Below are 19,370 nucleotides of genomic sequence, written 5' to 3' on the forward strand. Positions count from 1 at the left end.
TTGCGTTCACTAAATTAAAATGAAAATGTCTATTTCCCAACGCTATTGTGTTCAATTGAAACCTTTACCAGATACACCCTCTGGTGCTGTTATAAATTCATTATAAACCTGTTTCTGTGTCTTAAGTCACCTAGTTAATATGTATTATTTGCGCAAGTAGCCGAGCACTTACCGTTTTTATTTATTATTACATTAGACTACAAAAACTTTTATTTTATAGGTACTGATCAGCTACTAGTCCTTATTTGTAACTATCAGTCCAGTGTCGACAAAAGTTGTAGATAGGTACTTTTAATTTAACATAAAAACGACATTGTGTTTTGCTAATGAAATGAAATCAAAAGATTAAACTGGTTTAGTGAAAAAGATTTCTTTTTCGTTCTCAAACCTTTTTTTTTTCAATTTTACACAAAAAAATATATAGTTTTGAGAATGAGAGGAGAAAACCTTCCGAGATGTAAACATTTCAAAAATGGCACAAACAAATAAAAAAATATTAGACAATTATTTAAAAAAAACGCCCTGTAGCTCAAAAACGAGATTTCCAATGGAAAGATGAGAAATAGGTACTATCCTTCATTTTTTTGCATATTTGTTAAATAATAGAAATACAGTATGTCCGCCGTTAGGGTGAATAAGAGGAAAAACTTTTTTATTTCACATTTTACGGAAAAAAGGCACACTTGATAGAAAGTTTTGCTTGAATTTAAAATGAGGTTGCCATGGTGAAACTTGACATTTCATGTACGGGGTGTTCAGAAAATAAAAAAATCTGAAAATGTCACGAGAGTAAACTACCTTTACTTTTAATATTTCTGAAAAGTGTCACTAAGAAAAGTTGCTCCAAATTAAAAGAAACGACATAATTCCAATTTGTGGCAAAATTAGCCTACTTTAATTCTATTTTTATTTCAAATAGAATAAAATAACATATTTCGTTAAAACCCCCAACAGTAATTAATTATTATCGGATAAATGTTAACTTTACAGCAAAAAATATATCAGATACAGTGTTACGGTAAGGGTGATAACAGTTATCGCCAAGTAATTCAAGATTTCATTGAAAAATACCCAGGTGTGCATGTGGCTCAGTCGCCTTTACATAAATAGGCCAGGAAAAAAGCTGGGACTTTTTGTTTCGGCAAGCTGAATTTATCACTATAGATGCTAAATATTATGTACAATAACATATTAGTTTCCACAGTCATAAAAATGTAGGGGATGATTGTTTACAGTGTGGTTAATTGTATAATTTTTACGTAAATTCATGTTTTTCGCTTATAACTTTTTCCGTTCATTTCCACGAAAAAACAGTAAAATACTTTTTTTTTCGTCTTCAAAAGACCTACAAAACTAGCCCTCGAGCGTCAAAAAATATTGATTAGATCAAAAGTTATAAACAGAATAAGTTTATTTATGACTTTTGACTTAAACATTTATAAACTGCGTTATTATTTATTACCAGAACGTTTTGGCATCGCATCCTCTCATTCCTTATTACTGTCTAATAACTCACACGAAATCTTATAAACAAATTAACTAATTATTAGTCTGGACGATCCCGAGCATCTTCCACAATCGCACTGATTTTTTTCATTGTAGATTTCATCATCGTTTATACATTGAAATCTATCATTTTTTTTTTAATTTCAAATTTGCAACCTGAAAAGTTTTTTATTTTTTTGCCTTAGTTGCAAAATGAAATATACGACGCTCGCGCGTGATATAGTTATATATTATTACATATTCGGAAAGTTTATGAAAAGAGCTTTAAGTTAAAAAAAAATCGTCGAGATTCGTTGAAAAACAACGGACTTTCAAATATATTATTTTCAAGCGAATTTCGCTTATTTAAAGGCAGGACTATGAATATTTTTTCGGACTCGCTGTCGTTCGATTCCCCCACCTTCAGCCACGCCACGACTCGCCGAAAATCAAGCGACCCACTGACTTTTGACAATATTTCTTATGCACTTCACATACTTCCACAAATAAAATATTTTTATCTGGGAAAGTACTCGGGTTGTCGGTTATGACAGTATTTTTTTTTGTCGCTACCAACCTAATTTGTTTAACAATAGGCCGTCAACTTTGACAGTCTGTAACTCCGTTGTTTTTCAACGAATCTTGACGATTTTTTTTTAACTTAATACTCTTTTCATATGCTTTCCAAATATAATATATAGCTATATCACGCGCGTGCGTCGTATATTTCATTTTGCAACTTAAGGCTAAAAAATAAAAAACTTTCCAGGTTGCAAATTTGAAATTAAAAAAAATATATAGATTTCAATATATTATTATGAAATCTTCCATGAAAAAAATCAGTGCGATTGTGGAAGATGCTCGGGATCATCCAGACTAATAATTAGTTAATTTGTTTATAAGGCCATAACTTGTAAAGTATTCAACTTATCGATTCCAGATTTCGTGTGAGTTATTAGACAGTGATAAGGAATGAGAGGATGCGATGCCACAATGTTCTGGTAATAATAACGCAGTTTATAAATGTTTAATTCAAAAGTCATAAATAAACTTCTTTTGTTTATAACTTTTGATCTAATCAATATTTTTTGACGCTCGAGGGATAGTTTTGTAGGTCTTTTGAAGACTAAAAACTTTGCTGTTTTCTCGTGGAAATGAACGGAAAAAGTTATGAGCGAAAAACGTGAATTTACGTCAAAATTATACAATTAACCAACCTGTAAACAATCTTCCCCCCATTTTTATGACTGTGGAAACTAATATGTTAAAAAATTAAATTCAGCTTGCCGAAACAAAAAGTCGCTAAATGGTCATTTCCCACCTTATTTTCCTGGCCTATTAATGTGCATGCTGGTTAGTTCATAGCTTATACGAAATAAAAATAAATAAGTGGGTGTGCTACTGTGTAAATAAATGTAGTACGCCAAAGAAAAATTAAAAAAAGTTACTGTAACCGATTTTTGAAAAACCACTTGTAAGCGCTGGAAAGCTGGTCGAATGGGTCGAGGCAAGCACTCGTATCTACCGAGCGGTAACGTGGCAACAAAAGGGAAATGCGGACTAATATATCAATAAATTAACTAAACTAAAGCGCAGTTTTAAAAATAATGCTTTATAAAAATTCTTGGTATCCCCCAAAACTGTTTAAAACACCTATACACGATATATTAACTGCAAATATTTTTTTAGTACCTACAACCTTGCGTTTGGTAGTAATGAATAAACGAGTTCACTTGACCACAATAAATAATCGTTTGTTTAAAATAAACTCGCGTTCCATAGCCTGCAAGTATCATTTGTTATATAAAACCTTTACGTTTTCTAAATGTAACTTTCCTTCCGCGCACGAATCGTATCTTTGCCAGACTGCAGTATTGCCCTTGTTGTTCCAGGAAGCGGAAAGATAACTTGGAGTCGTCCGGCTCGTCTTCACACCAGGCGAGCGACTTACCAGTGGTCGGTCAACGTGGTATGGCCGAGCTGCCCGAGGGGGCGGCCCCTCCCGAGGATCAGCAGACTTGGAGAGCTTACTACGAGCACCCTTTGACGGCAGCCACCACCGCGATGTTGAACATTGGAGGCGGCGCCGAGGATCAGTCCACCACGATGGGGTTGATCTACGAGTACTACAAGCTGCCCCCGCTGCCCGCCGACTCCAAGGACAAACTGGCGGACATCTGGCCGTAAGTGTCGACATTTCAATACAGGGCGTTTTCCAAGTTCGTGACAGAAATATACGGAAAGTTTTAGCTCGTAATACAATTTTAAATACAGCGTAACTATTGATAAACTTTTAATTGTCTGAGCACTCAATTAATTTATCATGTTTTGAGAGCACCCTCAAAAAATCAGCTCAAAAAAAATTTTTTTAGAGGTCGCTCAAGATTTTAAAAAATTTCCAAAATCGTAAAAAATTTATTTTTTTTAATTTTTTTTTCTCGTTATTTTATCATTTTCTGGGTTGAAAAAAATCTCGATTCTGAAAATTTCAAATCGATGTTTTAATCTCTAAAGGTCCCTCATAATTATTTTAACTTTCAAAGTAGTGTACCTAAAATGTTTTCGAGCTATTTCTAAAAAATAAATATCAACGAACTAAGAATTTTTTTTATTGAATTTGATGAACAAAAGAATATAAATAAATCACAAGACACTTAAATTTTAAAAAATATTTGATACTCACAGTGCGGTAGTAAATTTTGCCTCGAGAAATTTTTTAAGTGTCTCGTGATTTATTTATATTCTTTTGTTCATCAAATTCAATAAAAAAAATTATTAGATCGTTGATATTTATTTTTAGAGGTCGCTCGAAAACATTTTAGGTACACTACTTTTAAAGTTAAAATAATTATGATTGACCTTTAGAGATTAAAATATCGATTTGAAATTTTTAGAATCGAGATTTTTTTCAACCTAGAAAATAACGAGAAAAAAAAATTCCATTTTTGACGATTTTGGAAATTTTTAAAAATCTTGAGCTGATTTTTTGAGGGGGCTCTTAAACATGATAAACTAACATATTTTCACAAGAGACACGAAAAAAAATATTCGTTTTTTTTTAGGCCACCCTATTATATATATTTAAAATTATATTTGAAACAAAATATTCGTATATTTTTTGTGAAACCATTGAATAGTTTTAAAGATATTTTAAGTTTTTTCAGTTGTGCCATAAACTTATTTTAAATTTAAAAAAATAACTCAAAATAGACGAATTTCTCGAATTAATTGAAAAAAAATACCGTTTTCTTAGAAATAAGGTCAGGAATTAAACGACCTTATCGACTTTCCACAAAATTCAGTAACATTGAAATTTTAGGTTTCTCTATGACCGTTTCTGCCAGTCGTTGATTTTTGTATTGTAATTAACTATTAGTCCACGTTTCATCAACCTACTTCAAGTATCTTCAGAGGTATTTGAATAAATGTGATATTTTCTTAAAACTTTAACACCCTGTATCTTGCTTTAGACGCTTAATTTAGTAAGCTTTTTAGTGTAAAATGATCCAAAGAACAATTTTCTAAAGTAATCACATAGAACTTAAAAACATACTGTATAGGGTGGACCAAATTCGACACTTGCAGGGTTTTCTGAAATTTCAAAAAAGATGGTTGTTTTGGTATAAGGCTGAGTAATTTTGTTATTTGTTGATATGTTTTAATTTAGTAAATACTCTTTTGTTTTTCGTTATATTTTTCTATAACGTCCGGGTTTCCAGTTACACTGTAAAAAAGTCGGTGTGAGTGAAAGCAATAAAGGTTGGGAGTAAATCCTTTGAGTGAAATTATTGAGTACATTTTCACTCAACATTGGGCATTTGGATCATTTTACTCATTTATGATCATAATTAAACTAGAACTGAGTAATTTCACTCAAATATAGGTACTCCTTAAATAAATTCTTCACGTAAACTCGTATTTGGTGCACTTGTACCTAAATCAGAGTAAATGTCCTCATTACCGAGTTTAAATGAATATTAATTTCGAGTAAATTTCGAGTAATTTGAATAGCGCCGTGAAGATGGCACCACTTACATATTGCTTGTGTAATCTCGACCACAGTTGATACTCCAGAAAAGCGTGATCGCTAGGCGAACAGGCCTTAGCCGGCGGCGGCGGGTCTCAGCTAGTGGGTCTCAGCCAAGACAGGAGCAGGCCTGCACGAAGTGAATTAATTTCAACACTGTATCCCTTAATTAATTATTTATGAGTGATTTATTTTTGCACTCAATATTTATTTAATTAAAAACCAAGTCTGAGTAAAAAATGACTCAATAATAGTTAAATTTAAATCATATTAGAGAAAAAGTCAACTCTAGATTGGTTTTATATACTCAAAATAGAGTCAAAAGTCGCTCAATTGATAGTTAGCAGTTAGCAGTAACTCGGGTTTGAGTAAAACTCACTCATTTCTGATGCAATAGTTTCACTCAGTTGTATTCATACACTATTGAGTAAAATTGAGTGAAATTTGAGTGAAATTTTCTTACAGTGTATAACTCAAACTTATATTTTTTAAATGTAACATGTTTTTCAATTTTGTGAAATCTGCGTAAAAATTCGTTTCAAGAGACGCATAGCAGATAATATTTATACAAAAAAAAGATCAAGGTCAAAAATATAAAAAGATAATAAAATTCAATTGTTTTACGATTTATTTTAGCGGGCCATTTTTTATTTTTCATTTTTATACTCGTATATCAACCTTTATTTTTACTTTTTGTTATTTTGCGAAAATCTAAAATGTATTCTGAATCTAAATATTTAGTAAATAGAACTAAAACAGATCTGTGTAGAAACCATTGTGGCAGCTTAATAGTTTATGACTTTGATACAATATTTAAATTAAAGTTTAAAGAGAATATAAAACAAGTCTGAGGAAAAAATTACTTAATAATAGTTAAATTTAGAGATAAAGTCAACTCTTAATTGGTTTTACATACTCAGAATAGAGTCAAAAGTCACTCACTTGATAGTTAGAAGAAATTCGGATTTGAGCAAAATTCACTCACTTCCGTTGCAATAGTTTCACTCACAAAATTTTAGTTGTACCTGCTCATACTAATAGTGTGAAAATCTTACTCAATCGGATGTGGGCAGAAATTGATACTTTATTGAGTAAAATTGAGTGAAATTTTTTTACAGTGTATAATAGTTATAGTTTTTTTAACGAGGCATTTTTTCGTGTGGGGATGTCCCGTGTTTTCTTTTTACACCATGTGTGTAAGAAAGTATTAATAACACCGACCAGTTTGTATGCGTTACCTACATTTCTGACATAAAATGTAGTAAACCATCTCCCACGTTGTGCGAAAAAATAGTTCAAGGAAAAATACACAAAGTGAAACGGTTGTTATAGAAATAAGCGTAAAATATATGCGAATCTTTTTGGAAGCCGAACAGACGTCGAAATTTATAGCGTTTGTATTCCTGTACTATATATTACGGCATACAATAGCAATACAGTAAAAAATCTGGTGAATAGCGCCCGTTTGGTTACCAGACGGTCTGCATAATTTTCCCGGATTTATTTTGGTCCGTTCTCAATGGCATATGCTCTGATTTTGTATACGGAGTTGTTTATGGACCTGGCTAAATTTAAATATAAGGAATACTGTGGGTGCCTCGCGTGAGTTTGCGGTATTACTTCTCATCTGATCTGTATACGGCCTCGAGAAAAAAATTATATTTATTACTAAGTTAGGTCGCATGCTGCTGCAAGTCATTACCCTATCCCGCCTATGGTTTGCCCTCACACTCGTTCTCCCCGTTCCATCGATAATATCTGCTTAATAGAACGGACATTTTTGAAATGTTCACAGACGTTTTTCAGATCCAGTAACGTTAAATCGTAAATTATCCTTTTAAATATACTTTCCAAAGGTCTGCTACTTGATATAAAAATATATTTTCCGTAGCTGCTTGCATTTGTTATTAAATTTAAACGCGTATCAGTATAAATTGTAAGGAGACTTTAATGCTAGATTACACAATCAACACTATGTACACACTTCGAAATAAGCACCCCCTGTATAAAGTAGGTGTTTTTTTGTCTATCAGCTACTAAAAATTAGAAATATAGCAATAAAGTACAATTTTTCAATTTGAATTCTACGAAAATTTAATCGGTTAAAATTATTGTAAGAAGACTTTAATGCCAAATTAGACAACCAACCCGATATACACTATGTACACATTCGAAATAAGCACCCTGCATAAAATCTTGTGTGTCTTTTCTTGTATATTATTTCATTAAAATTCATTTAGCAATGAAGTACAATTTTTAAATTCGAATTCTACGAAAATTTAATCTGACAAAACAACCTTGTTCTTATAATTCAGTCACGTTAAATCTAAATTATCATTTTAAATGGGCTCTACAAAGGTTCACTGGTTGATTTATAAATGTATTTCTCAAATGATTTTCATTGTTATTAGATTTTTAAGCGCATCGGAAATTATTGTAAGGAGACTTTAATGCCAAATTAGACAATCAACCAGTATACACTATGTACACACTTCAAAATAAGCACCCTGTATAAAATAGGTGTATTTTCTTGTATATTAACTATTAAAAATAGCAAATATTTCATTCAAATTCATCTAGCAAATAAAGTGTAATTTTTCAATTCGAATTCTAGGAAAATTTAATTAGTTGGCAAAACAACCTTGCTCTTATAATCCAGTGATGTTAAATCTAAATTATCCTTTTAAACGGGCTTTATAAAGGTTTACTGGTTAATTTATAAATGTATTTCTCGTATAATTTATATTGTTATTAGATATTAAGTGCATCACAAATTATTGTAAGGAGACTTTAATGCCAAATTAGACAATCAACCCGTATACACTATGTACACACTTCGAAATAAGCACCCTGTATAAAATAGGTGTATTTTCTTGTCTATTAACTATTAAAAATACTTAACAAATATTTCATTCGAACTCACCTAGCAATAAAGTACAATTTTTAAACTTGAATTCTACGAAAATTTAATCTGTTGGCAAAGCAACCTTGTTTTTATAATCCAGTGATGTTAAATCTAAATTATCCTTTAAACGAGCTCTACAAAGGTTTACTGGTTAATTTATAAATGTATTTCTCATATGATTTGCATTGTTATTAGATATTTACACGTATCACAAATTATTGTACGGAGACTTTAATGCCAAATTAGACAATCAACCCGATATACACTATGTACACTTCTAAATAAGCACACTGTATAAAATAGATGTTTTTCTTGTCTATTAACTATTAAAAATACTTAACAAATAATTCATTCGAATTCACCTAGCAATAAAGTACAATTTTTAAACTTGAATTCTACGAAAATTTAATCGGTTGACAAAACAACCTTGCTCTTATGATCCAGTGAAGTTGAATCTGAATTATCCTTTTAAACGGGTTCTACAAAGATTTACTGGTTGATTTATAAACGTATTTCTCGTATGATTTGCATTATTCGATATTTACGCGTATCACAAATTATTGTAAGGAGACTTTAACGCCAAATTAGACAATCAACCCAAAATACACTATGTACTCACTTCGAAATAAGCACACTGTTTTTTCTTGTCTATTTACTATTAAAAATAACAAATATGACATTCAAATTCATCTAGTAATGCAGTGCAATTTTTGAATTCGAATTCTATGAAAATTTAATCGGTTGACAAAACAACCTTGCTCTTATAATCCAGTGAAGTTGAATCTAAATTATCCTTTTAAATGGACTCTACAAAGGTTTACTGGTTAATTTATAAATGTATTTCTCATATGATTTCCATTGTTATTAGATTTTTGCGCGTATCAAAAATTATTGTGAGGAGACTTTAATGCCAAATTAGACAATCAACCCGTATACACTATGTACACACTTCGAAATAAATATTCAAATTCATCTAGCAATAAAGTGCAATTTCTCAATTCGAATTCTAGGAAAATTTAATTAGTTGGCATAACAACCTTGCTCTTATAATCAGTGATGTTAAATCTAAATTATCCTTTTAAACGGGCTCTATAAAGGTTTACTGGTTAATTTATAAATGTATTTCTCGTATGATTTAAGTTGTTATTAGATATTTACGTGCATCACAAATTATTCTAAGGAGACTTTTATGCCAAATTAGACAATCAACCCGTATACACTATGTACACACTTCGAAATAAGCATAAAATAGGTGTATTTTCTTGTACAGTTTTTAAACTCGAATTCTACGAAAATTTAATCTGTTGGCAAAGCAACCTTGTTTTTATAATCCAGTGGTGTTAACTCTAAATTATCCTTTTAAATGGCTCTACTGGTTGATTTACAAATATATTTCTCGTTTGGCTCGCATTGTAGTTAGATATTTACGCGTATCACAAATTATTGTAAGGAGACTTTAATGCCAAATTAGACAATCAACCCGATACGAGTGCGAAGTCTGAGCAATCATAAAGGCCTATTTGAATGAGGTCTGCGAAGAGCGTAGAAGATCGCAATTGTGTGCTCGTCTTTGACAGTGTCATCACTCATCTGAAATGATTATGCTTGCGCAAGCTACCCTTTGCGATTTCTTATACAAATTTAGGACCATTGTGCACCCTACTATTCTTATTCATAAACGGAGAGCATCCTCAGTGTCTACTGTATAATATATAGTTATTGTGGGGTCGTAACCCGACGCCTTAAAAATTTTATGTCGACGTTTTATTGCTGAGACATCGAATAAAGGTGTTTTTTATCTTATTTTATTAGGGACTTAGAACCGTTGTTTTTCGTTTACGACTGTTTTATCACCAAAAATCGGCCATTAAACAGTTTTAGACCCAAGGCACGAATAAAATAAAAACTTAATTTTTTTTTGCGCAAATCAAGAGTTAAAATTGATTTCACCTCACGCTATTAAGCCGATATGCGTGGTCTTGGATGCACGCAATAAAATACAGATACCTTATTCCATAACTGAGACCCACAATTACTGACTAAAAGTCTGAACACTTTTGTTGATGTTCCGATATGATGTAGACGCATATTTTAATTCTGAAGATTAAAGTCGTATGCGTTTAAGCTCAAAACATTTTGTCTACAGTCTGTACCTGAATGATTTTTTCAAAAACTTTTAACATCCTGCAACAAGCAAGGAATAGCCTGCCCAGGATATAAGTTCATAGAAAATGTTACCAAAAGTAATCTAAAAGATTTTATGTAAAATTACACACACAAATTATTAGATATTTTATTAGATTTAAAAAAACTAAGGGTGAAGGATACATAGATCTAGTCTTTGGAACAGACCATTATTCTTTGCGTAATCGATGTACTCATGTTCAGTCATTTCAAAATGTAATTTTTTCTAAAAATCTGATGTTTATATACATTTTTTTATTAATATTTATTCATTTCGTACGAGAAGGGACGCCCAATTAAAATGTGGAAACAAAAAAATCTATTTGTGTTGCTTTGTACATGATTAGTCGTCGCTAAGGGTGATAATGGATTGAAATGACAAATTCGTTTTCATAGTTTCGAAAGTCGTATAAAGCTTGAATTAATTTTAAATCTCTTTAACTATGAGGAACAATTAAGGAGGTTCGATACCTAAAAAAAAATAGTAAGTAAGTATTCAAAATCGTTGAAACCTGTTAATAAATATGCAAATTGCCTCGTGTAAAAATATCAGATCGATTGCCAATGTAGTTTTTTTGAAAAATGATATTAAAAATTGTGCTCTTATACACAGGCTCTTATGGGAGTTGGGGAAAAAACTTTAATCAAACGTGAATATTGCTCTTAAAATGGTTAGGATCGGGAAAATAAAATTGTATTTAACGAATGAAATATTACTAAACATTTTAAAATAATAAAAATATGCACTTACAATATAATTATTGAGATAATGGAATGAATAGATAACGTTTTGACAAATTTGAACAAACATCTGACATCTGATCCAATGAAAGGAAATATGGCAACACTGTACGCTGTGTTTAACGACTGATATTTGAATAGCTCGACTATAGACTATAAAATTATTCCAGTCGAAAACATATGTAGTAATAATTAATATTAAATAAATTTTTCGTGATCTAATGCAATATAATAGCAATTTGAAACAAAAATGGAAAGGTTCTCTTTACAAAACGAACAGTATAGATGTTCATAATCATAATCTTCAATTTGACAAGGGGACGTCTCACTACCATTCTCGGTTTGCACATTTTACTTTTTTTCTCATCAATCGACATTCAGTTTCATACGCATTTTATATTGCTTTCGATCATTACTTTTCCTTTGTATCTTGGATGTTCATTCATGTTTACGATATACGCGCTAGGCACAGTTGACACTTGACCCAACTTTTGCCACCACACGATACTGATGCGCAATGTTGCCAAATTTCACACGTAGTTTTATAAGCTTTTAATGAATAAATAGACACTTTTATTCAAATAAAAAGTTAATTGTCGTGTATTAAATACGAAAAATATACGCGAGCTAATATGTGTTATATAAATTGCATTCGCATATATTATATTTAGTTCGCTCAAATTAGTTTAATTAAGGTTGGTACTACAACGAAACTCCCGTGTATAAGCATAGGCTTCCCTCCCGCACCGCCTGCCCCGCAAGAGATCTATCGAACCTCCTTAAAAATAATTGTACTTATCTGAGACAAATGAAACATATTTCCTCCTAAAAATAGGTTTCTTATTTAAAATAATTAAACTATACCTAAACAAAAAAATTATTCAATTATATTATTTCCTTGGAGAAAAGTTTTACCGCTCTTCATACGAAGAGTTTTTCTCTCGATGAAGTTTTCGCCTGCATGACAAGGTTGGCAAATATCATGATATTTATATAAATATCAAATATCGGATATATATCTTGATATATATCCGATATATATATCAAGTCTTGATATTTATTTTTTTTAATTAATTAGTTTATGAATAATATTATAGTAGCGAAATAAAATAAAGAAACTATTTCGGTAAATATTTTTATTCCAAATATCAAAAACACGAACAAAAAATGAATATAAATTCTGAAACTAATAAAAAATATTTGCGTGAATATTAAGTACTACGAAAAATAACCAATTTACACCAAGTCAACATAAATTTCATAAATATTAAAACGAAATCAAACACACAGCACCTGCTCGAATTGACTAACACCTAGAGAGATAATGAAATAAAAATATTCGTTCAATTTTACTTTGTTGGAAAATTCGGGGAATCACAAATAAACACATTCATCAACGAATAGCATACGGTTTTGCTGCCATCTGTTAACAGTTTTAGCAACTTTAAACCAGTAGGAATCATTATTTAAATGTTTATAAATATCATGATATATATCAAGCAATAAATATCGTGATAGATATCAATGATGTATATCGAATATATATCATTAGTATATATCATGCCAATCTTTCTGCATGAGGGTAATGGCTACAAATGGTTAAGCTACAATCCCGACTTTTCTGTTTGAAAGTTGGGCAAATTTCAATACGGTTAATATTGATGTTGCTCATACCCATACCAATTACACGTGTTACATGTGTTCAGTTCATTTACATTTTTTGTGTATGGAAACCATCGCAAATACGCAAATCCCCACAATTTTTTTGGGTGTACTCTGGGGACTAAGACCCTATGATTACGCGAAATATTCGTTTTAAAGCTCGAAGCCTTCGCTTCAACGTTCGCATTTTTTAAATAATCCCCGGTTAAATCGAACCAAGTCGTAATTGGAATCGGTATGCAGGCAATCGTTATAATTTTTCAGGGCGATATTGTGAGAGCGTCGATAAATCCCGAGGCGCAACAGAGCCGCAAATGAATATTTCAAGATCCGAAATAACAATTGCATAAATCTCACAATGGGGCATCCACCTCGACCTATTTCAAAATATAATTTGTACGAGTGAGGGTTGCTTCCAACCTGATACTATCAGTATCACGTTACTATGCAGATCCGAGATAAGTATTTTAATAAAAGGGATTAACATTACATATGTAGGATATTGTCGGTAAGCCGTATACGTGCCCGGAGGAATATACGCCCCTTATGGGAAGTAGGTAACTTATAAACATTGAATTAAATCTTGCCATCACGGCCTTTTGAACCATTTTGATTTATCAGGGACGCCGTACCTTCGTTATTTTTTCGTTTGCATGCTAGTAGCTGGGATTAGAGGCAGTACCAAAACAAACTATAACGGTCTATTTTTAAAAGGCAATCTGTGTTTATCTTTACACTTCAGTAGTTCTCCAACCGCATTTGTTCGCTCAAAACATCGGATAAACGTCGGCTGTCTTTCGTTCCGGTCGGTATTTATTAGATAACGTAAAAAAAGCTGAAATAAAATAGAAAAAATGAGATACGTGCAATACTTAAACAACTAGTTAGAATTTATTACCCGTGGACATAATTATTCGAAAATATTTACTATATAGGTACAGGGTGTAACAGAAATTATTAAAGATCTTTTGGGGGCTGATGTAACACCTAACAGTAATAAAAACATTATTTTTAATTTTTCCATGAAAAATCATTTTAAATCCTATATCTATGCTCAATTTTTTTTTTCACTCAATGCTACAAACAGTAAGTACGTTTATACAGGGTGCTGAAATTAGTTTTTGTTTATTTTAATGTATTCCTCAAATATTTTTCTCAATACCTATATCCAAAATCTATGATAAAATTGTCTTTTGTTCAAGATGTTCCCAACAGTATACTAACTTGCAACACAATTGGTTCGAATTAAATCAAGCTTTCCAAAGTTAAAAGAAAATGTGGTTTTTCTCTGTTTATTTCGCAAACCTGCACCTGCAAAAATTAATTAAATAAACCTTTGCGCCAAAAAAAACAATCGAGAATCGAGGGATATCATATACAGAGTAATTCAGTCATAACGCCATTAATTTTAAGGAAAAATGGGGAAAAATGAGTACGCGAATAAAAAAATTTGAAATGCATATTTACACTGAAAAAAATATCTTCAAAAGATTTATCGAGAGTGAATCTTGACCTACTGGAATATTCGGTCATTAAACTAGCTTTTAATGCGTTTTTAATCCGTAGTGAACGACAACGAATAAATATTTTTCAATATATTTTATAATTGAATATGAGTTTTCAATATTATGTTCAATTAATTATTCAGTTTGTAGTACGTATACCTTATTACGTGACTTATTGGACTTCAACGAGTAGTCTGGTACCTGCCTATTTAAAAACTTTGTTAAATTGGGATCCGTTGCATTTTAATTGTGAAACCAACTGCAGGACGACTGAGGAAATCAGCTGTTTCGCTTCAACGTTCGAACGTTCTGTAGTGCGCCGGCGCGTTCCCAGTCAGCAAATGTGATGCAAAGTAGGGCGCCGAGTCAACGGGAGTTAAGGGGTAATTTGCTTATTTTGTAAAAGGTCGTTAAATTTTTTTTGTAGATTTTATGTCTTTATTAGATCTTCCGAATACGTGGTTAAAAATAATGACATTATGACTGAATCACCCTATATATTTATTCTATTATTACATACTTTTTCTTTTAATATATTTATTGCAAAGACGGATTTAAGCTGATACAAATATTTCAGTTAAAAAGATAATAGCGGTATTTTTTTTAAGGATGCAATATGCATTACGGCAAATAGAAACATTTTTAGAGACCCCGTATGTGAAACTAAGCTGCTACTGAAAGCGTAAATTCATACCGCGACAATATTAAGTTTATTCAAGTGAAACTCCACATATATTAGTTATACGAACAGTTTGTTTTACGACCGATACATATAGGCTGTAATTTTAAAGCTGATTGGACAGACACTTATACATTGCGGCATGTCGAACTGCACCTCTCTAAGTCACCGTTTGCCATCGGAAGAAATTTCTCTACTTATGCATTTAATCTGACGATTTTAAATCTAATTAGTTCATCAACATCTTCCGTAATTCCGAAAAAATGTCCGTATTTATCTTTTTAGGTACCGGAATTTTGAAAGCAAAAATAATATTGCTGAAGATCTGTTTATTCATTTATTGCTCAAATAAAGTTATAACTATTAAAACACGTTTTTAAAACTGACCTAACCCCATATCTAATAATTATTTTGTCATATATACAAATAATAGTAATCAATTATATTTATACAAGGAGTCAGAATTTCAAAAATGTTTTTAATAAAAAAAGTTCATAATTAAATCTAGCTAAGTGCGCATAGTTTTGGCAATAAAATCACTTATTAGTGTCCAAAAAGTCACTTATTTGAAGCAAAAAAGAGATATTTGCCGATATTGTCATAAAACTCGTCGTCCTGTGGTAAAAATTGTACTACAGCTCCCTTAATAAGAAAATGTGATTGCAACAATAAGTAAAAGGTTAAGTAAAAACTTTGTAACCACTAATAAACTGATTTAGCCATATATTTTATTTTATGACAGCAGTGTAACCTTTTTGAAGTCTATTTAAAACAAATATTTTGTTAGGATTAATCAATTTCTACTTATGGCTAAAAGATATTTCCCTCAGTGTAGACTTTAAGCCCCTTCCTATGAGTTTTTATGACGTTTCGGCTAATTCTTATTAACTTTACTCTAATTGTGATACTCTTCGAATATTTGTCATTTACGTTTTTCCGTTAGATACCGTCACATCCTAGGAGACGATTTTCTATCTTTGTCTAATAACGACTGAGGTACTTTCTTGTTTAGAATACGCGAACCTTAAGTAAAAGATGTCCCGCACGCCGTTCAAGCTTGTAGGGTTATTTATAAGCGGTCTGGCCTGGGCGAATTCGCTGGCGTTTCGCTGGTCACCCGGTACATTACAGAATGCAGTACTAGGACTAGTATTAGGTCCTCACGTGTTCGTGCGGATCGGCGCGTGGACGCGGCATTGTGAAGGTGACCTGGTGCAGGTCGCTGTGATCACGATTAGCGCCGACTGGTTCAGTCTATGCCAGATTCTAACGCCAGATAAAATCAAGAAGCCGCTTCTACCACTTAGCACGCCAAACAGCTGAACGAGGCGGTTATTGCGACATTGCGTGGACAAACGCAGAAACGCACTTACCCGATTTGCACACACCGAATTCCGTATTATCTGCTGGCGAGTTACTTACATGTAGGGTACCCGTGAAAGCTTCCACCGGTCAGTATGAAATTGTGACATTACGAAATTTGTAAAAAAATATGTGTTCTATTTTATATAACAATTTAGGGGCTATTTCACTTGCAAAACAACTTAGCAAGTTTATATCATTATTTTTTAAAACGGACTCACCCTGTAGAATTATTAGCGCTTAAAGTTAAGATTTTTCTTTGTAACTCTTTTGTTTCTCATTAAATTTAAATAATTTTTGAGTAAAAGCTGTTATTTGGAAATGTTTCTACTAATCTATTCCGATTTATAGATAGCTGCTTTGAGGGCCTGGGGGCAAGCCCCCAAAAAATTGACAAACCTCCGTTTTTCACCGTTTTTTTAAACTTTCTTACTTTTTTAAGTGAAAAGGGTATATTCTTGCAAGTCTTGTCCAAATCCGAGATATTAGTGGCCATTTCCAGGACACCCTTTATACATATTCATATATACAGGGCGATTCCACCTTAAATTCTGTAATTTCAAGAATGGGTTCCTTATTGTAAAATAAGTGTATTTCGTTCTATAAATTTTTGTGTCAAGTGTTTCCGCTTTCGAAAGGGCGTTAAAATTTTGGAAGATTGAAAATCATTACCTGATTTGAATAAAATTTCGAGCTCAAACCGATGATAATTGAAAAATGTCCCCGAACATATCGAAATTGTGATATTATCTACGAAATTCATATGGGCTGATTTCATTTTAAATTCATTAAATGAAACGGAATTGTGTTGATATAAGTTTCTTGCCTCTTTAATGGTTATACATTTTCAAGTTTTTGTTTCCATTACTCTGTGTATAGGTATAAGTACGTATACATATACAGGGTGTCGCGCTTAAATATGATACAACCCTGTTACTTCTTTATTTTTTGGCCGATTTCAAAAATTTTTATTTGGGAATGTAGGGTAAAATCTAACTGTGATACTGCTGTTTTTATTAATGTAATTCACGGCCAACTAGGACGTGTTTTATTGGCATTGAAACAGTTGATTGGTATTAGCAATTTTTTTTCCAATTACGTATTTTCATTCAGCATCCCTTAAAACGTCTTACCACCAAGTTTCATCAAATTCGATACTTCTTCAGACGAGCACACCAGATGTCACGAAGTGTAATACAAGCCTGTATCTTTTTTATTTTTTGTCCGATATCAAAAATTTTTATTTTGGAATGTAGAGTAAAAAAAAACTCTATCTAACTGTGATACTGCTGTTTTACTAATGCAATACACAGCCAACTAGTGCTCGTCTGAAGATGTATCGAATTTCATGAAACTTGGTGATGACATTTTAAGGGATGCTGAATGAGAATACGTAATCTGTTTAAAAAAAAGCGTTCTAGTTGGCTGTGAATTGCGTTAATAAAAACAGCAGCATTACAGTTAGTTTTTTTATCCTACATTCTCAATTTTTTTTTTAAATCGCTCAAAAAATAAAGAAGCTACAGGCTTGTATCACATTTAAGCGCAACATCCTGTACACAGGGCGACTCAACTTCTGAAATGACAATAATGGATTTTGTATTAGAGAGTCTTAAATGGATCAATTTTCGAAAGGGTGTTAAAATTTTTAGTAGTGAAAACGGTTTGTTACACTTTTATAAACGAATTTAAAAGAAATTTAGAAGAATTCTAAAACGGTATTTTAGTCCTCAGATGTATATATGCGTTATTTTCTTCAATCATAATTTACTTCAGGTTATATTAATTTAACAATTTGTATTTGTTGAATTATTATAATCATTTTTTCGATTATGTCGAATTTTAAACTATAATAAGTTTATTTAGAGAAATATTAAATGTATTTTTTATAACAGATATATTTTAAACGATCTAAAAATAATTAAATTCCTTTTTTTACATTTTTAACTGTCTAATGTAATGCAATTTAGCTTATTGTGTGTTTCTGGGGTACGTTTCATTAAATAAAAATGTTTTAATTTTTAATTTTCCTGTAAACAGCGCGTCCCATCGAAAAGAGATAAAGAGTACCTTTTATTAATTTACCTTGTTCTTCCAGAAAATGCAAAACTGCGAAGTTTAAGTAATGTAGAAATATTACTAAAAAAAAAGAGATGACGATATATTCTTACATTTTCTAACATGCTGTGTACACAGAGCGTTAAAGAAATAAATAAAAACTTGATCCTATCAATATAATTTCGAAAATGTTTTATTTCCGAAGTACAGCAGCTTTAAAACTAATTTTGTAGTTATTTTAGCAGCAAAATGGAAAATCAATTTAGAAAGAGTACATTTATCTTGTTCCAGTGAAGAAAAGGGCAGTTTTTGTATGTTTTAATCCTTTTTTATACATTTATTGTTATTCATACTCTTCTTAAATTATTGTGATATATGTATATATATATAGATTTATAAAATTTCTCCGGATTTCTTTCCGCATGGTCTTCAAAAGAACCATTTGTTTGACGACGTTTTGGAAAAATCTCATTTACCATCTTCAGGTCTTTTTACTTCTGCTTCTGAAGATGGTGAATGAGATTTTACCGAAACGTCGTCAAACAAATGGTTCTTTTGAGGACCATACAGATTCAACGGGGAAAGGAACCCGGAGAAATTTTACAATCGCATACAACACCCGCGGAAGCCTAAGAACTATGATAATTCTATTTGTATAATATATAGTTCTATAGTTCTATCTTTGGGTTAACTGAAGTACACGTTTTAATGTCCTAACGGTATTGCGCCTTCCGAAAATAATAACGCCCGGGACGTATGCTC

General features: G+C 31.7%; 1 protein-coding gene across 2 annotated transcripts in view; it reads left to right on the forward strand.

Annotated features, from left to right (window-relative positions):
• The first annotated feature begins 3,391 nt into the window (after positions 1 to 3,391).
• The window catches only part of LOC108909672 (protein grainyhead), a 34,087-nt gene continuing 18,108 nt past the window's right edge, over positions 3,392 to 19,370 (forward strand). For both annotated transcript variants that reach the window (XM_018714072.1, XM_018714086.1), the window contains exon 1: positions 3,392 to 3,668. In XM_018714072.1, coding sequence (XP_018569588.1) covers positions 3,457 to 3,668 — 212 coding nt within the window. In that variant the 5' untranslated portion in view covers positions 3,392 to 3,456. The remainder of the gene's footprint in view (positions 3,669 to 19,370) is intronic.

Source organism: Anoplophora glabripennis, unplaced genomic scaffold (assembly GCF_000390285.2).
Source record: "Anoplophora glabripennis isolate ALB-LARVAE unplaced genomic scaffold, Agla_2.0 scaffold9, whole genome shotgun sequence".
NCBI lineage: Eukaryota > Metazoa > Arthropoda > Insecta > Coleoptera > Cerambycidae > Anoplophora > Anoplophora glabripennis.